The following is a 23884-nucleotide window of genomic DNA, read 5'->3' on the forward strand; positions in this document are numbered from 1 at the left end:
CTGTTTTACCATGGCAACAGAACACGAATATAACAATATGTACATCTTTACCTCCTGCCATTGTCAGAGCTGCATCAAGTGCAGGACGTACTTCTTTTCCCAGCTGTTCTTGAACTCTACTTCCAAGCAAAGGTCCAACATCTGTAGCATGGAGAGATTAAAAAACAAACAAAAAAAATTATACACTAGTTCAAATCAAAATACCTCTTAGTATAGGTTCTGTCATACTTAAAGTATAAACAGATAATTAAAATTTCTCTAAGGCCTGACAATCAGAGCTTAGTGACAGAAGATACTGCAGGAACACAGTTCTCCTTTAGCTAGCTATAGACCTAAGAAGGAAAGCAGTAAATCAAAATATGTCGGAGAATATTCACTAGCACTTGACAGTATAGGTAAGAACACAATCATTTCAAACTCAAGATTTCATTACATTTACTACTTTTTTTTGGACATTTTTCCCCACAGTCTAGTCCAACATCTGGATGGGAATTTTATGGCATACTCTTTTGCCACACACCGTACCTTCATAGCGTAAGAGAAAATGGATTCTTTTCCTTTCTCCTGCTCCTTGTGCACTCAGCAATGTCAAGGTCACCTGCAACCCAGATCTGCCAAGTCACCTCCACTGAAATCCCTTAAGCGTGTTAAGCATGTGTCTCTAGTCCCTGTGCCCTCATACAGTGCATGCAGCACTGATGCTCACAGTGCTGGCTGCATGCTTACCCATAGCTATCCCCACCTCCAAACCCTCCTGCTCACAAACAGAAATGAAGCTTAAATGACAAATAAACACCAAGCAGAGTTTGGTGAAGCATCTTAATTTTACACATCCTTTAGGTAGTTGCTGGGTCCCCTCCATGTTCAGATCACGGTAAACAGCTTTGAGTTTTTTGCTGTTGATGAGATGGGAATACTATGTGGTACAGAACCATCCATTACTGTCAGCACTGCCATATCTGGCTCAGGATGAGAATTTTTATCAAGCAGAAAACACTTTCAGCATTTCCTTACGGTGGGCAAACTGAAATCATCTACATTTCTCTTGAGATTTATGCTATTGTCAATTCCCTTAGAATGAAATCCTTTTGTCCCCAGGTATCACACACTTAATTCTGATATTTCACAAGTAAAAGCTAACTTTATTTATTGATGAGAGTCTCATCACAGATCCCCCTAAGTCCCTATTAGCTACTGTATTAAACTGGCACTGAGAATGAATAAATATTTGAAATTTCAGTTTGGAGTAGCTTAGAAGTTACAAGCTCCTGGAAATGCAGATGTCAATTTATTAGTTTTATAGAACTAAAGATGACACACTTGGGTGGTTTTTTTTCGGACCAGGGTGTTCCTGCCTAACATTAAGGAGACTGGTTAGCTACAACTGCTACTAATACTTTTTATAGCACATTCAATGTGCTTTAGTAGCCTCAAATAAGGCAAGACACATTGGCCTCAGGGTATGCCTGAGGTAGGCTGGCTGCCTTGAAAACTACCTTTAAAACACATTTTAAGCCTAGACAGAAGCATGGATTCTTGGTGTGATAAGCCAATTTAGGATAAGTGGCACGCTGCCACAATTGCATACTCTGATCCCAGTAACAATCCTGTTTAAAATTGGTTTTGGCATTCCTGTATTTCACTTCAGTTTGAAATGCAGACACATTTATTAATGCCCACTAAAAATGTATCTTGAATTTGAATCTGCAGTGTATGTGGTCAGCCCCTTCTGTATCCGTTCTGGAAAGTGATGCTTAGGTTGAAAAAAATTAAAATTAAGAAATCGATTGTTTGGTTGCTTCTGTTTTACCAAAATCTTTTAAAGGTAACAACACCTTGTATTGTGACTGCGCTGAAGGGGAAAGTGTAGTTGTCCTATTTCAAGTGCTATCTCCTGCTCTTCAACTGCTCATTCTGAAATGGTAAATACGTTAAGCAGCTTTAAAAAGAAGATAAGCTTATACCTCAGCTTCTAGCTGAGTAGAGGACAAAGATACAACAATAAAATAAACAGAGATCTCTCACTCATTGGAACCACACCACCAAAAGAGCTAGTAGCTCTATTCCTTGACATTTGGCTCCACAGTTAAGAACTGGTGAATAATATTCTAAAAAAGCATTAGGTCGATGTGGTTATGTAACTATAAAAAGAGAAAATAAGATAGTAGCCTGACTTACTGTATAAGCAATTTAATAACATACTATTATTTCAGGAAGTAATAGGCATTATACCAGCTCCAAGACATTTTATGTGAAAAGAATTTTCAGCTTTAGTCTCATTTATCACTGAGAATAATGCTTCTGTCTGAAAACCCCATTCCCATTAAAAAAATTTCACTTTGCATTATGAGGTATTTGCATCATCTTATTGAAGTCTTTAAATACACATCGCTAACCCCTTTTAATTCAAAGTACTTACTATTTAGGTCAGAGAGTGCTTTATCCTTAGTTGTGTTGTACTGGTTCACCAAGTACTCAATTTGCTGAAAAGATGAGAAAAAACATGTTGAAAGATTTGGAAAAAAGTAATGCTTTTAAATAATGAGTTAAACTGCTCTTCTGAAACAATCAAAATATTTGTGCAAACCCCCAAAATCCTGGTGCTCTACTGTTTTCTACCTTCCTTGGCAGAGCTATGCATTATAAAAGATGTATTTAATTGGGAAATCTATTGGAACATCTCTAAGGTAAATGATTCAGCTTATAAGTGTTAAGTAGCAGGAACCATGTTCTTATGAAGTCAGTTAGCCCAATGAGGTTTTGCATGTCTTCACCTCTGTTATTTTATTTTCTAGTGGCATTAGGTCCTCCTTCACAGAGACATGCGGCAAGTTAATGGGGTGGCAATTTTTAGGCAATTCACCAACCAAACTGGCTTCCATCTGGGCAGCCTCTCAGAGTTTAGCTGGCAGAAAGGAGCTGGCTGCTCTTTCTCAGTACAAATGGTTTTCCTAACTCCCAGTTGGCCCAGTTCAGTCACAACTTCAGGTCTACCAAGATACCTTAACAACAGAAAGCAGCAACTTGGTTATCACCAGATCCTGGCTTTGGACAAGAGGCTATCAAAGAACCATCCCAAATGATTCTTTTGAAACAACATTAAATAACCTTCAACTGATTTCTGCATGTTTAAAATAATGTATTATAAATCCTACCCCAATTGAGTTAAAGTAACGTAAAGTAACACCTTGACAAATGGGTTTACAATTTTAAATGTGTACCAATCTGGCATTCAGTCTCATGCTTTCTGTGGAGTAAAGAAAAAAACAAAACACCAACAGACAATAAGGCACCCTTAACCAACCTATTGATCATGCAGCAGTGGATGTAATTAAAATACAAACTGTGAGTCAGACCTCCTTTTTCTGAAAAGGAGAAAAAAAAATTCTTACTAATAAGGGTGTAAGTATATTTTTGTTTATTTGTTTGTCTTTCTAGGGTAACCTAAAGACTAAGAGTTTGAAGGGCTACAGGGTTTGCATTGTGTCCAGCAGTGTCACAGATTAAAGGTAATTCTGTATAACTAATGGTGTTATCGCTCAATATTCATAGTCCACAAATCTATGACATGAACTCTTAACATTGGACTTGTTTTTCCAAATCCTCTTATATGCTGTACACCTCATACCGATGACTCAAGAACATCAGTCAGGATTTCAGAGCTTTACAGCCAATTAGTTGGATTCTACAGCTTTTTGCAAGAAGCTGAAGTCCTTCTCCTATCCTCAAGATATTCTCACATACGTGCATGTGTGTGTGTGTATATGTGATATTCATGTATCTTGTCTGAGAAAATTACTTAGGCAGATGTCTCCTGTTCTCATTCAGTTCTGTCAGCAGAAAACCAGCCCAGAGTTACTGTGACTGGGATACTATCATACTCATGGATCCCTCATAATTGTGGGAATGCCACCTACTTCCAATTTATCAGCCATGTGGGAGTAAAACAGATCACTTAAATTTAATTCATTAAAATGAATGAAAGCCAAGGTAATAGGACTGTTGGACTTTTTTCTTCCTAACCAATAAAGAACTGGAATTTGCCCATGAGAAAGTTTACAAGTCTTCCTTGCTAGAATTTCTTTTTTTCTTTCAGTGTAAAAAGGATATGCAGAGGACTGCTTTTGGAACTCTAAGGAAAGCTTGAATGCAGAAAAGAGACAGTATTTCCTGTTTGGTATGGCACAGTATGACACTGCTTTAAAGTCAAAAATACTTCTGGAAAAGAAGGCACTGTAGCTCAGTCCCAGAGCACATATAAGTCAGCCCTTAATACTAGGAAACAGGAAAGAGCAACAAGAAATCCAAGTTTTCATACAATATCTTTTTTTATATGTATTCCTTTTAAAAGCGTATTTTCCCAAATGAGTCACCTTCTGCTAGTGATCTACACTAGTTCAGTAGGAGGAAAAGGGCCTACAAGCATCATCACAGCATATCCCAGGAACACAGCTCAGAAGTTGCTCAAAGAACACTGATCCATCAGGATAACTCCCAAACATTTACTGCTGTCTGAAAACGTCTTACCTTGCATCATTACTTTGTGAGAATGACAGACAAAGAATAAGCAAAATACTGCAGGTGTGATTTATACTGAATAGAAGGAAACAATTATTTTCTGCAGCACTTCTTTCTTACACCTCTTCCCTCCCATCCCCATTCCCCATACAGAAAATATTCTTTACCGCTGGAGTGTCGTTAAGGAAAATTTTCAGATCTTTAAAATTACTGTTAACCAGTTTCTTTGCTCCTCGGACTTGGTTAGTTAAATGCTGGTTGGCAGCATACGCACAGAGCACTCCAACACTACAAAAAATACAGATAATGGGTATTTATTATTGTACAGAACAAAAAAATCACAGCAAATAAAAGGTAAACATTATCAAAACAAAGGGCTTCACAAATTTCCATATTCTCTTTTTCTTACTACAAGTTCTCACTTGCACCATGAGGCAGGAGTAGAAGAATTTGCCATAAGGGCTGATACTGTACTACTAATTAAAAAAATCAGAAAGGAAAAAGCAAAGTTAACCCAAAGTCTTCTGAAGTTAGTTACTTATCCATTTGCACTGATTCTGTCAGAAAACAGCCTAGGCAAATTAGAGGGGACTTTGAAATGTTAGGCTCTTTTAGAAGTACCATTAACCCTCATACAGCTAGAAGCAAATGCTCCTAAGTTAACTGTGAAAAGGAGTATTTTACACTTGAGAACTTCAGCAACATTTACTCATAATGGCCCAATTTATTTACACAACTGCACAGATCTTTTAAAAGCACTTGAATAGTCCCTAAAATAATATATAAGGATTTCCCGATGGTAAGTGAGCTAGACTTCCAGTCAGCACTGCTGCTTATTTTCTATTTGATCATTCCCCACTGTGAAATTCTAATTACAGCCCAGAAGATCTGCATAAACAGTAAGTAAAAAGGCAATTAAAAGTCCCATGAGAGGCTTCAAAAGCTCTCTTAGTGTACATGATCCTTAGGTTTTTGTTTAGTTCAGGTGTAAAACAGACTTAAACAGGATGACTTTTCGTTTTTAAACATCTCACATTAACAGCTAACCTATCAGATAAGCACCGGAAAAATTAAGAGGGACCATCAGAGTGGCAATAGCCTCAAAAGCAGGCTGACTACAAACCCGAGGTGTTCAGCACTGACTTCCCACAGATCTAACTTGTGAGCAGCAGATCCACTCAACACACAAGCACGAAATACCCCCAAAAGGCAAAGACTGCCTAGAAGCTGCGGTCAGGTGCATCACAGGCAATTCCTGTATGGCACATTTATTCAGCCTCTTACTTTGCACTGGAGCTCAGTACTAGAGAGGCAGCACTCTGAGAAGCCATCACAAAAGTCCAAGCCAAAGGAGAAGGGAGTCACTAACACAGATGGTACTGTACTCTTCCCAGACTGATAATTTTCCTGAGTTGGAGTGTCAAGACCACTAGTAGTAAATACTACTGTTTTTAAATAAGGCTTAAAGAAAACCCATACCAGGCTCCATACAGGACAAAACACATGTGTTAAGTATAATCCTTGATCCAAATGTATGTTCAAAGAAAGCCATAATATAGCCATGCAAATGAGAAATGTGATGGTGGAAAGCAAATGGGGACCTAAAATGACACTATTTACGTATTTTACCAGGGCAAGACAGGTGAAAGCTCCCTGATGATGCTTGTCTCCTCTTATCAGTGATCCGAAAAACAAATCTTCATTTTACTTTGCCTACTTTAGCTTCCTAAAGGCTTGTTCTCCCTGTAAAACTGGTCAAGTACAAGAACTTTTGCCGCTCTGACAACTAAATACTCTCAGTTGGAAAACTCTGAGTTCAAAGCACAAGACAGGGAGAGATGGCAAGGCCTTATGCTACAGGTGCTGGTCTACTAGGATTTTTTCACTAATGTTTTTCTCAACATACAAAAATATTCAGAACAGGATGACAGAGTTGGAGATAAAGAGATTGCTCCTCTACGCAAGTTTTCAATTATGTAGTCAGAACTGCCTATTAACTACCTTCCCAGAAGTCACTAATGAATGAAGGGACACCAACATTTTTCTTGCTACTTATTTAACTAACAGCAAATGGCATAGTTTTATTTCCACTATGACCAACATTCAGGCAGCCAATCATCGGCTACTGTCCATGGAATGAGAACTCCGAATGCACCCAAGAAACCGAGTAACTTTCAACCCAAACCATTGTATGATTCCATGATAAGCAGAAGTAACCAGTTTCATTTTAGACACATGCAATATAATATTTCTTCTACAGTTATAAATGTTAATTTTTTAAAAAACATCTTTTTTTTTTTTTTTTAATATCAGAAGACGAACTGTCTCAAGCTATCAAGAAAAGTAAACATTTTTATATCGCTCTGAGGTTTGGAGTCTGTAACAACATGCTTGTTCTTTGGCCAGACAGCATTTTTATGTCCTTTCAATGTTATGGTCACAGAGCAGAAAGGTCAATTGGAAGCTAACAAAACAGTACTTTGTAAGACTTGAGCACGATAATTTTTCTTTTCAGTCTTCTAAATGGAAGGAGTGGGAGGAAACAAGACAACAGAGATGCTTTAAGGAGACAATCGCAGCTACATTCCAAATATAACTAAACAAACACACAATGTGAGAAAGGAAGGAATCTATTTATTATGTAGCTGAGGCCAACATTCAGGAAGCAGCTACAAGGAGAAAGTCATAAAGCAGTAATAAAAAGGACAGCTTTTTTTTTGTAGCATATTAGAGGACTGTTGAAACAGTCTCTTCAGGAATCAGATATTCCGCCCTCAATTTCTTGTCAGGTTTCACAGGCTGATACAAATGTTACTAAACCAGTTGCAGGAGGGGGACCCAAGATTTCCCTTTAGCTGTGCTTGCAAAAAAATTTCAAGTCATAGAATAGAAACAGATTTACATATTGAAAGAATGTTACCTCCTCACTGCTAGCTAATGAATTCAAGACAATAATGGTCCACAGATTTCTGTACCAACTTTTTCATCAATTCTTTCACATAACATTGATTCCCAGTTTCTGAAAAAGCATTACCAATCTCACAAAGCCAAGAGGACTCCTATGAAGACTGCATAAGGTACTTGCCAAAATACCAAGTACCATTCCTTTCCTTCAGACTTAGCTTTCCCTAGCTTCATATATAACAACATTCACAATTCCAAGAAAGAGCTTTTAACACAAGCTCTCTTGGGAAGGACAAAAAACTTGGCTATGTGCTTTTCTGTCCAACAGCCATGACAATTTCTACCACCACTATTAAATTTGATATATTTGGTATTACAATATACACTTTCTTAAAAATCAAATGTCCCTTCCTTGCCTTTACAATATAGAGGAATTGAGGAAATTACATTTCTTTCCCATTTCTCTGCCCCTAAACTCTTAAACCTTTGATGAAAAACATGTAATTGTTTTAATGATAAATATGGAATGTCAAACCTACCCAGCAATCTATTTGATACATTATTTCTACATCCTTTGTCCTACAGCTACAAAGTAGGTGTAGGAGCAAAGTCCTACAACTTTGTAGGACAATATTCATGTATAAAAGCTGTGAATTACCAAAGACTCTGAACGTATTTTTGACTCTATCAAAAGAAATATTTCAAGCACAAAATACGTGTACTGGAAAATGACACACTTAAGGCCTATTTACTTTAAGATTAACAACTGTGTATGTTATCACAAGTCTTCTGACTTGTTTCTTATACCTCTTCCTTGAGGAAAGCATAATTTCCATGTATACCTCACCTTCACAGAGCAGATCTAAGATCTAGCAGATCTTTTAATAAAAAAATGCCATCTTTATATATTATTTACACATCATTCCAGTAAACTTAGTATTAAAACCTCATCCTAATTACCAGAGCATTATATCACTGGAAAAGTAAGAAGAAATGTTCTTCATAATTAAATCTAGTAGCTGAAATATTCCAAAATCCACATTAACAGCATACATATGTAAGTCAGTTTGAATCTGCATGCTGGCACACAGAAAAGTCACCCATAACATACATTTAGATGATAAACCTGAAGCACATCCCCTAGAAAACCTTCCCATTCCTTCCAGTGCCTTCCTTGTTTTGCTGGTGCAATGGCTACTAACAAGACTGTCCTTTCATGTTTCAGCATAGTCGTAAGAAAAATGACCTGGGCTTAAATACATCCAAGCACATCATCTTCTTTCCCTTGTGAAAGAAGATCCAGGAAGGACAGCAGGACCAGAGCACTCAATCAGACTGAGGTCAGTAATATTAGCTTTGTAAAGTCCTATCTTGCCTTGCACAGCACTCACAGCATTAGAGACTTAGCCAGGGAGTCATATGAGATTATCTTCACCTGTGAAACCTGCAGACAAAGCTCAGGCCAACACCTCCCTTAGGGTAAGCATCTGATACTCCTGATGTCTTATACAAGAAGGAAAAGAAAGGGTGAGTTAAAGAGGCAGTTTTCCTGCTCCTGGAAAGCATGTTACTATGGATCACTGATCTGCCAGTCATGACCTGAGAAGGAACATTTGCCAGTGCTGGGATATGCTTATTACCACTAGAATAGCTGGCAGCAGACACACAAGTTAGAGAGACCAACTGGGAGGACGATCTCTTAGTTTCTCAGCTGGCAGGCAACATTCCTCAGCCACTATAACCAGACTGTAGCATTCTGCAAGCTGGTGTAAAGATAGCTGGCAATCTCTGTGAGCCAACTTCAGTTTTGGCATGCTAAGAGGTAATTTAATAGCTTACTTTGACTTCACTGTCATATGAAGAACTTTTGTCCTGTCATCATAGCAGGAATGCACCTATCACCCCCAATACCATCCAACTTCCTGTTCTTTAGAATACTGAAGTGTCATGTTTGTTAGTGATGCCTGGGAGAAGAGAATGTATTCTCATCTCTTATATCAGCATGACCTACATTTGAGCATAGGCAAGGTCTCAATTTGTCATGACAAAGAGTAGTAAAAAGAAAAAAAATCTATATTACACTGAAGTGACAGAGTAAATCCCATCTGACTGAACAGTAATACAGTATAGAGCAAAACTCGATTTTTTAATACAGAAAAAAAACATGAAATAATGATAGGAGGCAAGTGAAAATATGAAGAAGTTGAAGGAAAATAAAAAGCTTGAAGCAAACAATGTATTTTGAAAACATCTAAAGGAAAAAGAAAAGTCTTGACTGCAGTCCCTCATCACCCATTAACACATCCAGCACAGGAGTATGTATTCTCTGAACACCAATAGTGGAAAAAGAGCTCCAAACTCCACGAATTTACACTGACTGCATGTATGGTTTAAACAACTCAGTGTCCCAAAGAAAACCATTGTTTTGAACTAACGAGAAAAATCTCAAGTACAGCAAATAGTGAAGAAAGTCACACAATTGCTTTTCTCACCCCTACTACTCTATCAACAGCAAAGCATTATGTTGTACCTCAGATTCTCAACGGGATGGTAACTGAACATAGGACACAGTATCTTATGTTCATAAATTTAATATAACATTCTGCAATTGTCATTTTAAGACTGACAAAAACTTCATCTGCCGAATTCAAGCTTAAATTTTGTTTGGTTTCATACCTACATTCCTCTCAAGTATACAATGACCTGTGGATAGCAATGGTAGCAGCATTTTCATAATGCAGTCATATGTTCTTTAATAAGCAATGTATTACTTTGTCTAATAAAATCATTTCTGCACCCATAGGCTAATACAGTAACATTATTTATCATATGAAACTGCAAAGTTAGTGCTATACCAAGCTTCGCATTGTTCTCTTTATTACACTTGCCTTATTATTAAAGAAGCAACAAAAAGAAATGTTGCAAAACAGCTCCTCTGACAGTCAGCATTTTTCTTCTGTCTTTGATGCATTTCCCCACCACAGTTGTCACAGCAACGACACATACAGAAGCAAAGTCCCACAAGAGGCAGTAACAAAATAAATACGAATCCCAAGGCTGCGGAGACTATAAAACCGATTTCATAGTAGATGGCCTGTAATTCAGACAAAGATAGTGGTAACAGCAGATATCACAAAGTAACTGCAATCAATATAGAGCAAATAATTAAAAATCAAACTACAGACTAAACCATCTACAAAGTTAACCCAGGTTATGGAGTTGGTATATTTTGTCAATTGACAACTTTTCTAACAAAATGATACACAACACCAAATACTGATAGCTAATAATTATTTAGCTAGAATATTAGCTAGGTAAACTACAGGAGTGAGTACTAGGAGAAAAATACACTCATGAGAAACAAATGGGAATCAGTGCAATTGAAACGGGTTAAAGATGGACACATTTGATTTCCCAGACCACAGATTTATTATTTCTCACATCTGTTTCCAAAAAGGCTCCACAAATGCCAGAAAGGCTGACCAGATCAACAGTTCATCTGGGAGGGGGGAAGGAGGCTTAGCTTGTTCTCCATTTTAACCAGTTATGAGTAGGAAGATTTGTATGTATGACCACAAAAGGAAGTACTCCACTGTGTGATGGATTGCAATGGCAGAGGTTTCTCCAAAGTACTGAAGCTAAAAGCGCTTAGGGATTGGAAAACATGAAGGAGTGGATTTTAAACTCTCCTAGGTAAAGACATTTGTTCTGCTGCCAAACAGCAAAGCAGCAGCAACTACAAGGATACTTTTAAAAGCTGGAAGGAGTGAAAGGGAACAATGCAGTGCAATACCCTAACTAGCTTTTACACTGGAAACAGTGCAAGTGCTCCAGGACAGAGAAGCTGGGGCAGGCAGCCCTGGCACAGTCCTACACGAGGCACTGTGGCCTCAAGGGGACAAGCTGTGAGCTGGCCATGCATTTTTCCCTCTGCTGCAGACACAAGTCAGCACATCCCAAACAAGATCAGGCAAATGTCTGCACACAGAGCTAAACAGTGCAGTCTGGGCACACCCCGGTGGTCTTCCTTCCCTGATAAAGCTCTCTTTTCCTTTCCCAATTTTATGAGAATCGATTCTCACTCTAATACTTAAGAGTCCGCTTCCATTCTACAAATCTACCGGCACAAGGGTAACTTGGCAGTAAAAGGATGAAATGCAGGCTCTGTGTCGTCCTGCAAAATAAGTTACAATTTCTCACAAGCTATCAGTCATGCTCCAGTTCCAGCTTTGCTGATGCCCTTCCTCACAATCCTTAATTACCAACTGATCCACATACAGCAACCATCACCATTAGCAGAGCTGGAAATTTCTGACCTAATTACCAATTCTAGTTTGAAATCTGGGGGGGGGTGGTGGGGGGTGGTATTATTATTATTGTTATTAACTGCTGGTTAAAAGCTGTTATCCCTTCTGAAGAATATGAAATAGATGCTTGGAAGAAAAATTTGTCTAGACCTTGCAAAAGAATTACTGTTGGGGTTTTTTTCTAGTTAGCTGAACACCTCAGAAATTATTTGAAAACATACATTATTTTAATATAGGTTAGATGGAAAAATGCTACTTAAAAATAACACTGAAAATAGTTATTGATGTTTTAATAGAAGTAGTGCATACAGACATGGTTAGTTTCTTTTCAAAGCTGCACCTCTACCATGAGACATTACCTGAAGAGTCAGGACAACATTCTCTGGCTGTGGAAGTCAAAACAAATGGAGAATGTGTATAATACACAGGCAGCATGCACAAAAACAAATCACATGAGTAATGAATAATTAACCATGACCAAAACAACTGACATAGAAACAGTAACAAAAAGACACTGAAATAAAACAATGCATAGAAATACCAATAAATAATTACGGAAAAATATTTATGATAAAATACACAACAGATAATTTCTGGTTTTCTTGGTAAATGAAAGGAATCTAAGTTTGCCCAACAAATATTTCCATCTTAAATCAACAACAGACCAGTTATTTCCACACTGAGCATCTGTTTCATATCAATCCAAACACATCTCTCAAAAGAGAAGGCCAGAGATCACATTACTTTGTGGTTTAGCAATTTCTTCACAAATTCCACCTGTCATAACAGATAAGATATTCCTGACTTTTTCTTTTCAACACTTATTTTAAGCAGCTTCAATAGCAGTTTTAGGTTCTTAACACATTACAGACAAAATTCACCCTCACTTTTAACTAATTACGTAGATGTTAACTTTAAATTATTCAAAGGTAAAAAAAGAACAGGCATTCAAGAACAACAGAAGAAGTCTATTTAACAGGTTCTTAATTGTCTCCTCACCTGTAATTTCAGAAGAACACTGAAAACTAAATATTCAGTGACAGGAATTTCAGAAGAACCCAACTTCCCCTTTGTTTCCAAAATGGAAATAGAATTTCTTGTATTTTTCCCCTTCATCTCTGTACAACAAGTTCACAGCTGATAACACTTTCACTTTTCTCACGAGTGAAAGGGAAAAGGGAAACAGACAAGCTAAAGACAGCAAGACCACTCAACCCAAGGTCTGATGTGTGTGAATCAGAAATGTTCTCAAGTCCTGGGAAATTTTTTTCAGGATCGCACACATCTTTATGAAACATCTACTGTACAATATACTTAAAATGTTTAAAATCAGAACTGTACTTTTAATGGGAGGAAACCCAGTGCTTACTATCCCTTATAAACCTGGTTCCAAGAACAATTTTGGACATTTTAAGCAACACATCTCCCAGCAGAGGTAAAGCGACAGCAGCAGCCGCAAGCTGGCTCCCCCTGAGCAGGCACGGCAGCTGGGCTGGCCTGCCAGACTGCATACCCTGGCAGGGGACAGGGACATGTCATTGGTAAAGAGTCCAACTGGGAACACTAGGGGACACAGCACAGAAGTGGGAAAAGCCTCCTGGGCCACTGACACATTCTACGTATAGATTAAAAACAAGCATTAAAAAAAGATAGGAAGGAATGACAGCAGAGGCAGGTCTGTTCTTGCTGTTGAAGGGCTGTTCCTAATGCTTGGTGAATGAGTCTTCTCACATGGCCTATTTCTGTCCCTTTGCTTCTGTGATAGCACCATCTTTTGCCCAAATAAGAGTGCTTTCTTCCTGGTGTTTCCTCTCCAGATGTATTTTAAAAGGCAAATCACACCCCTTATCAATTCTTTTCCTAAGCAAAGCAAACTCTTCCAGTCTCCTCTGAAGACCTGCATGCTTCCCAGATCTACTAGACACTTTCTGAACTCATGCTAGTCCGAGTTCATTATCCCTGAATTTGAGTCATCAAAACCACAGACATTTCTAACTATTTACCCACACCCTTCAGCGACGTTCACAATTCCATATTCCCACTGGAAATTCATCTGGGATACATTCTGCAGCCACACTGACCTCTGCACAGCTATCTCTCACTGATGCTTCTGGGGGACCCTCTATTTGCCCTGATATAGTCTCCTTTTCCAAGTTTGTTTTCAGGTTTTGCACTGTAGTCAGGTCACATTTAGGACCCATATCTGTTTTGCTTTTTAAGCACACCTAATATTATATTTGCCACCCTATAATCACACTGTATTTTAGTGCCTCCACCACACAAGATTACAGCTGTCATTCATCTTAAATTTCTTATGACACAGATGCTAGTTACTAAATACTACACTTGTGCTTATGTATACCACCTATGCTCTAACTGTTTTGTTCATAGACTGCCAATCAAGTCCACCCTATGCTGCTTCATGGGTGTGCAGGCACTGGCTGTGATGCAGCACTCTCACAGAGCCCCACCAAACAAGCACATGGGATCTGCAAGAGTCACTTCATGCATCATAACAATACCCACACTCTTCAATGTCATACAGAGGTTATTACTGTAGCAATAGGCTCATTGCGAGGAAGACATGGAAGCACATGACTTTTCCCCTTCAAATCCCAGAATCATTCAGGTCATCCTGATTTACAGCTGAGTGCCTGTATGCCAAGCGCCATAGAATCATAGAATCATAGAATAGTTAGGGTTGGAAAGGACCTTAAGATCATCAAGTTCCAAACCCCCTCCCATGGGCAGAGACGCCTCGCTCTAAACCATGTTACCCAAGGCCTCGTCCAACCTGACCTTGAACACTGCCAGGGATGAAGCATTCACAACCTCCCTGAACAACCTATTCCAGTGCCTCACCACCATAACAGGAAAGAATTTCCTCCTTATATCCAATCTAAACTTCCCCTATTTAAGTTTTAACCCATTACCCCTTGTCCTACAACTACAGTCCCTAATGAAGTGTCCATCCCCAGCATCCCTATATGCCCCCTTCAGATACTGGAAGGCTGCTATAAGGTCTCCACGCAGCCTTCTCTTCTCCAGGCTGAACAGCCCCAACTTTCTCAGCCTGTCTTCATACAGGAGGTGCTCCAGTCCCCTGACCATTCTCGTGGCTCTCCTCTGGACTTGTTCCAACAGTTCCATGTCCTTTTGAAGTTGAGGACACCAGAACTGCACACAATACTCCAAGTGAGGTCTCACAAGAGCAGAATAAAGGGGCAGGATCACCTCCTTCGACCTGCTGGTCACGCTCCTCTTGATGCAGCCCAGGATATGGTTGGCTTTCTGGGCTGCAAGTGCACACTGAAGACAGCTCATGTTCATTTTCTCATCGACCAGCACCCCCAAGTCCTTCTCTGCAGGGCTGCTCTGAATCTCTTCTCTGCCCAGCCTGTAGCTGTGCCTGGGATTGCTCCTATGCAGCTGTAGGACCTTGCACTTGTCATGGTTAAACTTCATGAGGTTGGCATCAGCCCACCTCACAAGCGTGTCAAGGTCCCTCTGCATGGCATTCCTTCCCTCCAGCGTATCAACCGAACCACACAGCTTGGTGTCATCGGCAAACTTGCTGAGGGCGCACTCAATCCCACTGTCCATGTTATCGACAAAGATGTTGAATAAGACCGGTCCCAACACTGATCCCTGAGGGACACCACTCGTTACTGGTCTCCAGCCGGACATTGAGCCATTGACCACAACTCTTTGTGTGCGGCCATCCAGCCAGTTCTTTATCGACCTAGTGGTCCGTTCATCAGATTGATGTCTCTCCAATTTAGAGACAAGGATGTCATGCAGGACAGTGCCATACTCATCTTCCTGGCAAGTACACCACACTGGAGGGACTACAAGCAATTTATACAAAGTAACTCTTCCATTGCATGGTTCCTACTGCAGGAAATCAACCAGTGATACTGCTTCAAAAAGGAGCTACTCCCCTTGGGAACAGCCTGAAACAGATGGATGTTACATTCTATCTTCTCTTGCTACCAGATACCCTCTGAATTTCAACTGTTACAGGACAATCACAAACCAAAAAGAGAGAATGGAAGATATCCTTGACTTGATTAGCATGCTACATAAAACAAAACATACTTTATAGCTAGGAAACTACATGGAAACTTCATGCTGCACAAGAATCAGCATATAAATTCAGCTTTTTAAGGACAACAGCTGAAGCTAACATAAGAGCTGAGCAGTAACGGTTCCCTCTAAGTTTTTTTAGTATTTTTCAGTACAAAGAGCCTTCAATCTTTATGCAACAGACACCGTAATCACATTACAGCTGGAATTTATAAGTACACCTTAACTATGCTTAGCTTCTTTATAGTATCTTATGAACTTTTCTTTGTAATATTTTTTGAAAGGATTTTGTCCCATATTTTCTATGAAACCATCAGACTTATTATTTGCAGATTTGATTCTTGCGTCCTGCTGTTAAAGCTTTAAAATCCTATTCCCTGCTTTAGAAACAAAATTAAATTTCAAAGCCAGTTTTCATTGTTTTATGCAGAGATAAATAATTTACCTTTTGATAATCGCCCTGTGCATTTCCAAACTTCTGCTGTGCTAGTTTTCTGACGAGATCTGAAAATAAGCAAGAATATGCCAGTTTTAAACAACATACATTATAAAAACGGGGGAGGAGAGGAAGGTATAAATTCTATTGTTAAGATAGGCACAACAAAATTAAGAACAGACATCAGCAGGATAGTCAAGCACGTAACTGTTTTCATAAGCCTGTCTACTAACAAGATTTTTTATTAACTCTGAGTGCACAGGAAGATAACCAGGTGATCTGTCAATGAATCAATTCCCACTGAAATACAGTGAAGGTTTTTCTGCGGTCATCCTCTGTATCATCAAATCATTATTAAAAGTTAATCACAAACTTATCAATTACTTGGACAATGTTCAGCCCTGCTTCAGGTTTATGCCAAGTATATACATGAATACATTATAGATACACATAAAAAATTAGCTACAAAATGTATAAAGCAAGCATGCAAACAATAAATTCCTGGCTGAATGGTACAAGGAAGAAGGCCCTTATCTTGCCAGCATTATCTTAGTCATTTGGTCTTTGCCCCTTCATACCCCCCTTTTCTTTTGGTCTCTGGACCAACAGACTTTGCATGAGAGTACACGACACCACCAACAAATCAGAAAGTCTAACAGATGTCAACTTACTGTGCTTGCAGCTCCATCTAACACACTCATCTTTAACTTATTCACAGTATGGACAAAACAGAGCAACAACAAAAAAAAAAAGAAAAAAAAACCACAACAAAACAAAACAAAAAACTCAATGAAAACCACAAAGTAGGAATATAATACAAATAGCACCACTTCACATTGTAAATATCGTTTCACCGTACCAGTTCCTTTCAGTATACCCCAGCAGCTGCAATGAATGGACCTCCTTCTGGGTACATCACCAGCCCAGGATGCTATGGCATCACCCTCTTTGTTGCTACTTCAACGCAAACCCAGGAAGACCCCCCCAGCAACCTCACTTCCAGACTGCTCCTAACTTGGAGGCTCCTCTTGCTCTGGAAAAAGGTTGGACCTGATGACCTCTGGAGGTCCCATCTGATCTGAATTACTCCAAAGTTATCCTATAATCATCATGACTTTTTACTATAAACTATTTAATGGAGGAGTGAAGGCACTGCCAGGAAGCATTTTAGAAAGCTGAACTGCCAACCACTGGGAACTACTACAAGATAAAATTTCAAAAGCATTAGCCTTTCCTGTTAAATAAAAGTTGAAAGTTTTTAACCATTTTTCTAGCTGAGTGTCTGTCTCACTCATAAATTAAAATAAAAAATCCCCAACAAACACTTTACATAAAGCTTTACATACATCTATACCCATATATATTTAAAGATATCTGTATGGATATGTACAGCTACTCAAGAAAAACAAAGGACGGTTGAGGCTGGAAAGAGCCCTCCTAAGATCATCCAGTCCAACCCCCCAGCTCAGTGCACACTCACCCATCGCAGGTTACCAAGGACCACATCCAGTCAGACTTTAAAAGTATCTCCAAGGAGAACAGATAATACTTAAAAAAAAAAAAAAAAAAACAAAAACACCAACCAAAACTGTTGCGATTACTTGCAAGATGTTTAAATTGCTGAGAATGTTCCTGATTCAGTTGTTTGTTTGTTTCAGTAAGTTACAGCATGCCAGTCAAAAAAATAACAGAAATCAACCTGAATACACTATGACAAACTGACGAAGAAAACAGTATTTTCAGTGTGGTTTTGAAATTTAGAGGTTATAAATCCTGCTCATCAGAACCTAATAACTTTTAGGTTTATTATAAATAAGAAAGCCTGAAAATAGGTACATAAAGTTCCCACATGGATTGAATAAGTCAAATTGTGAGAACAATACCGGTTTCATACACTGCATAGTGGCCACTATTACACAGCCCATTTTTCCCCTTAATTTCCCAGAACGCGAGATTTCCCTGCTGAATAAAGATTTACTACTTATATTACTCTGCAATGATTTTTCAGACGTAATGTGATGCTTCAGGGTGTTTTTCTCCCTAGGCAGCACACAGTGATTGACCAGTCATTGCCATAAATTCACTATTTCAATAGCCTTCAGTATCAACTGGATTAGACATATTCCCAGTTAATTCATTTCAAATGAAATGTGGCAGTCGTATTTCTCATAAAAAAATTTGGGCTATAACTGAATCATAGAATAGTTAGGGTTGGAAAGGACCTTAAGATCATCTAGTTCCAACCCCCCTGCCATGGGCAGGGACACCTCACACTAGACCAGGTTGCTAAAGGCCCTGTCCAACCTGGCCTTGAATGCTGCCAGGGATAGAGCATTTACCACTTCTTTGGGCAGCCTCCTCCAGTGCCACCCACTCAGTAAAGAACTTCTTCCTTATATCTAACCTGAACTCCCTCTGGTTAAATTTAAACCCATTCCCCCCCTGTCCTATCGCTACAATCCCTGATGAAGAGTCCCTCTCCAGCATCCTTGTAAGGCCCCCTTCAGATACTGGAAGGCTGCTATGAAGTCTCCACGCAGCCTTCTCTTCTCCAGGCTCAACAGCCCCAACTTTCTCATTCTAGTGAGATTACCTGCGGTTACTCACTCACACATTTTTAAGTACAAACGTGCCTTAGTAGTTTTGCAGCCTCAAGAATCTCCCTTCTCATTGCAGAGGGCACTGGACTTTAAAGACATCTTTAAAGGACTCTTCCAAGCCAAACTATTCTATTATTCTACTGGGGTTTATGCAAATTCATAGCAATCACAGCTACTACTGCAACACAGAAGGGTTAGGCTAGGCAATGTTCTGTGCCAGGTACTCTGCAAACAGAAGCATCATGTTTTCAGGTATAGCTATACTGCTCACTGTAGCACAGTGAAAAGTCACCTCTGCTCACGTTTAATTCAGCCTGTGATTTTGGTTTGCTTTTATGAAGCATCTTTCGTCCCTAGCTAGTACATCTCCTGTCTAGTACTAGAATAAGATTTTATTTAAAATCAAACTAAGGTGACTCCACACAACTCTTCCGCAGTATTGGTAGCATACCACCTTGAGGCTGATTTCTGTTTCAAATATAAAAGTGCTAGGAAGGTGTGATAAAAACCAGTGTCCTCTATTTTCAAATTAACAGGATTACTTCTGAAATCTCAGCTTGACTAACTGCACACATTGTTTCACAGGACCAGTAATCCAAGGCTTTAGCACAGAACACATTTTATTACTGGGGTTAAACAGATTTACTTTGTGAGGCTCATTTACACGGCTAATTACATTACTGTTTTCTCTGTCTCCTCCCTGCTCTCATCACACATGCAAAATGCCATCTGCCCTAGTAAATCTAACTAGCCAGATGAACTGTTAATTTACCAATGCAATTTGTGATGAAATATTAAGCACCTCTGAGGAATCCCGGTTAAGAAAACATAATCACTGACTCCTGCACTGCATGAGTATTGTGTACATACATTCAATATCTCATTACCCAAGCAAGAAAAAGGGTTATCACTAGGCTTGCCTCTCAGAACTGCTCTACAAAAAGGGATAGCAAAAATAATAAGAGATTTAAAAATAAGCTGTCTGGCTATTAAGTACCACCATAAATTAGTTACAAATTCTTCTTCCAAGAAAGCTTTTCAAATCTAGGTGACAGGAAAACAGTTGGAGTAAAACCTTTGGGAATGCTATGCTTCCTCTTCACTCAAACAATTCCATTGAGCCAGTTCAGTTATAGTGCAACTCCAGCATTAATCACATTATGCCAGAAATTAATTTATCTTTTTGTGCATAATATAAAATAGTGAGCTTCTATTCTGACAAGGACTTCAAACAAACCAGTAAGAACCACTGCTGAAGCATTCATGTCACACTGAATGAAGATTTTTCAGAGCAACAAGGGAAAATTACACAGATAATACACATGATAAATTAATAACTGTTTTAATGATATCTCATTCTAATGCATAAAACAGTATTTCATCCCATTCCCTTTCATCTATAATAAATAGACCCAATGGACTACACACATACAGAAGAGTTCAGCATCTCTCTGAATATGGGTCAGTTTGACCACATTTAGTGTAATAAATAAGTAGTGATAATGAGACTGAAATTTATGAATTAAAATTACTTCAAGCTTTGTTTTTTCCTCTGTAATTATGACTCAGACTAACAAATAACTCTTGCAAGTCCAAGAAAACCAGGAAATCTGTATTAGCCTTTCAGACTTAGCAGAGATTAAAAACTTTTCAGATAAGCTTTACTGCAAGTTCAGTTTATTGGCATTTCACAATACTTGCTTTGCCTTCAGTGGGGACTTGGTTACTTCCTCAAAGTTAGACAGCCACGAGCCATTAGCCTTTACTATGGTCAGATCCACCTGCCATTGATAAGGTCTCCTTCAGCAGGTATCCCAAGCCCACCTTTGGTCCCCTTCACTGCCACCACCTACCTAATGGCTCTGCTCACTCTCAGTGTCCCTAATCCCACAGAGATCACTTGGCTCTGGTTCCACAGAGGCAAGAATTCAGTGCTATTGATGGCCACAGCATCCACAATGCTCATTGGTGCAGACTGCAGAGAGGGTCCTGCCATACTGCTCACCCTAAGCAGTCTGTCCTCTTTCTGCAGAGCATCAAGAAAACTCACTCTATAGGCCAATGCAAACTCTCACAGATGAAATCTTCCCACTTCCCAGACAGTAAGTGCAAAGATGAGTAATCTAATCCATGTGTTCTCTCATAGCCTGTTCTTTTCCAACTCCAGAGTTAACTCTCTTCTTGTCTCCCTCAGACACGGTTTATGTCCCTCCCCCTGTTTGGGGACATAACCTTTGTCCTCAGACTAAGAAAAAACCCCTCCCTTCTTAGATAAATTCTCCCCACAACTTTCAGGCAAGCTATCTCTCTATACAATTGCCATCTTTTTCCCTGAATTACTGGGAACATCAGGCTGGTTTGGCTTCCACCCTCCCATTCCTTGCAAAAGGCCCTTCTGGCCCTCTTCCCTCTGGCCTTCTTCCTTTTCAGCACAACTCCTGAGCAACCTACCTTCCCCTCGCTTTTGAAGCTCACACATGAGAACACCTACTTACATTACAGAGATGCTGAAATGAAATTCTGTTTATTCTATTTATTCTGTTGAAGAAATTATGTGCAAAAACTATAATCTTAAACCATCAGCCTTGCCTTTGGACAAGAAAAAAGGGCAAGTAAGAAAGGAGCCTTTCTGCTTTACCTCAGCACTGTCACACAAAACGAAGCCCTGGAACCTGTTACTCTACAGTGGCTGGAAGAACGTGTTTGAATGGGAGTGAAAAACAACAAATACATACTAAATTGTGCAAGTATTTTAACTCATCTCTATTGCAATCTTTTTTTCACCATCTTTTGACTTGCATATGCTGTTTCCTCTCACCAACATGATCATCGTCCGTTCCCATTCACTGACTGTGTTCTTTAATTACACCCTGATCAAAAGCACTTATCCTGTAGTACTTAGGCTCAATCTCAAGGTCCAGCAACAAGCAAAAATATAGCAAATGCATTTTTAAGGTCTCAGCAGACTTGTAGAGCACATACTGCTTTATTCATAATTGAATAGACGAGTTACTAGAACACCCAGAAATAAGTCTTAGCTTATACTGGATGCAGTGAGAAGCAACATCAGAGGGGGCAGAGCTGCAATACCAAGTAGGTAATGTATTGAGAAGCAGCTATGATCAGGACTGGAACTGTAGAAGTAGTCTAAACAGGGTGAGCTTTAACCACAGTACAGGTAGAACTAGGCATGTTGGAACCACTGAAAACAAGGAACTACAGAGCAGCCACAGCTGCTGAAGGAGCCAGGCCATGAAATTAAGGAGACCCCCTTTGATGCTTCCTGACAGAAACATCACTGATCCATTGAAGAAACTAAACAGCAGAGGATCAGATAATAGTAACAGTCCATGAACTTCATCCATGCACGCAAAAAGTTCCCCAATTTTCAAAATATATGGATACCACAATGGAAGTTTTCCAAGTTTAGCTTTCTCAGGATTGTTGTTAGTCATAAAGATCAAATAGGCAATTTAAGTTTTCCACAGAAAATCCTCACACCTTATAGCTGCCTAAATGTGAGGTTCTTCCATTAGTGCACTCACATTTTCTGTTTAGGCACATTCTGCTTTCCATCAACGTGCACAGGCAACATTAAAGAGCCTGGTCAGAAAAAGGTTTGGATAAAAAAGGAAAGAGCCACAATATTGACTGTTACAGGACACCCAGAATGAAAGCTTTCTCCTTTGAAAATAACCTTTGCAGGGGCTTTCTAGCTGTTCTTTGCTACAAAGAAAGTTCTGTTCTTGCTGAAGTTCTGGAAAAAGAACAAAAAGAGAGAAGCCTTTAGAAAAATCTTTGCTTAGGAGGCTGTAATAAATTTGCATGTATCACACAGACACAAAGTCAAGTAGAAAGCTTTGAAGAAGTATTCCACACAGAAACTGCATTCTCTCATTTTGTGAAGGCAACAAAACTTCTGCAGCACACTGTGCCACGGCAGCTATTTTTTGCCACTTACTATGCCTGCAGTAGCTACCTGAAGTTCTCCCTAGGCCACCATCTGGTAAGGATTTACAACAGATTACAGGCAAAGATTTAACTCGGTACACTGTTTTAGCACACTGCAGAGACTGAGCAACTTCTTGATAGCATGGACAGTGTAGACATATTGGATTTGTAACTTTGATCAAAGTAGTAAATATTTAGACTGTATGAACATTTTTCCTACCCCCTTCTCTTCTCAGAAGTTGCTGTAAACTAAGGGAAGCATAGAAAATCTTCTTACATTGCATAACTTGAATTATTTGAAATACGAACAGAGATAATTGGGAATGACACACTGGAGCCCTGCTGCTATCAGCTTTTAATTACCTTAGTGACTGGTGTTCTGGCAGCTTCACTGAGATTCCTTAGAATGCTTTCTCTCCGTTTTCCTATTTCTGCAAGAGTCACAATTTTCCACATATGTTCAGTATCTTTGCCATGCATACAGGTTTAAAGTATTACAGAGATCACTACTTCACTCAAAAATCAAAGCAAAGTAAAGGTCGCTACTTTGAAGTTAATTAGGCATCAAGTTTGTGTTTGTTCTGTATAGGTACATCAAGGCATCTTTCAGCTGAGTTAAACAGCCAAAGCGATACTTAGTAAGATATCCACATTCACAACTGTAATCACTGTAAAAGTACACAAAAAGAAACTAATTTGGTGTATTTTCAGAGAAAGGAAAGTTCTGAACACGATACAGATCATAGTTTAATCTTAGAACTGCCCATAGATGAGAAAAAAAATAAATCTAACTATTGAAAAAAAAAAGTGTCAAAACTGGTTTGTTTGTGGTTTTGGTTATTTTGTTTTTTGTTTCGGTTTTTCTTTTTGTGGGCTTTTTTTTGTAACTGGTAGGCTTACACTAAGATTATAGACTGATAGATTAGTCAGTTTAAACTACTATAGCTGACACTTGTGGCAGCTGGTTTCCCTTCTAACAAGGTAACTTGCTTGTGGAAAAGGAAGAAGTGTACTCAAAAGCTTTCATACCAATATGAAAAGATTTAATACCCTTAAAAGGATGACAAAACCCACTAAAATGA

General features: G+C 39.0%; 1 protein-coding gene across 12 annotated transcripts in view; it reads right to left on the reverse strand.

Moving 5' to 3' along the window:
- Positions 1–23884, reverse strand: part of PROM1 (prominin 1) — a 65337-nt gene that overhangs the window by 26621 nt on the left and 14832 nt on the right. For 6 of the 12 annotated variants that reach the window (XM_061379646.1, XM_061379652.1, XM_061379645.1 and 3 more), the window contains 6 exons: positions 16261–16319; positions 12089–12115; positions 10311–10516; positions 4686–4806; positions 2420–2483; positions 52–141 (listed from right to left, as the gene is read on the reverse strand). In XM_061379646.1, the coding sequence (XP_061235630.1) occupies positions 52–141; positions 2420–2483; positions 4686–4806; positions 10311–10516; positions 12089–12115; positions 16261–16319 (567 nt within the window). Of the gene's footprint in view, positions 1–51; positions 142–2419; positions 2484–4685; positions 4807–9261; positions 9391–10310; positions 10517–12088; positions 12116–16260; positions 16320–23884 lie in introns of those variants that run through there. The other 6 variants (XM_061379648.1, XM_061379649.1, XM_061379653.1 and 3 more) reach the window with 4 other exon arrangements.

The sequence above is a fragment of the Neopsephotus bourkii genome, unplaced genomic scaffold (assembly GCF_033783945.1).
Source record: "Neopsephotus bourkii isolate Nb327-2 ecotype Australia unplaced genomic scaffold, CSIRO-AGI_Nbou_v1 NB_1780, whole genome shotgun sequence".
In the NCBI taxonomy this organism is placed as follows: Eukaryota; Metazoa; Chordata; class Aves; order Psittaciformes; family Psittacidae; genus Neopsephotus; species Neopsephotus bourkii.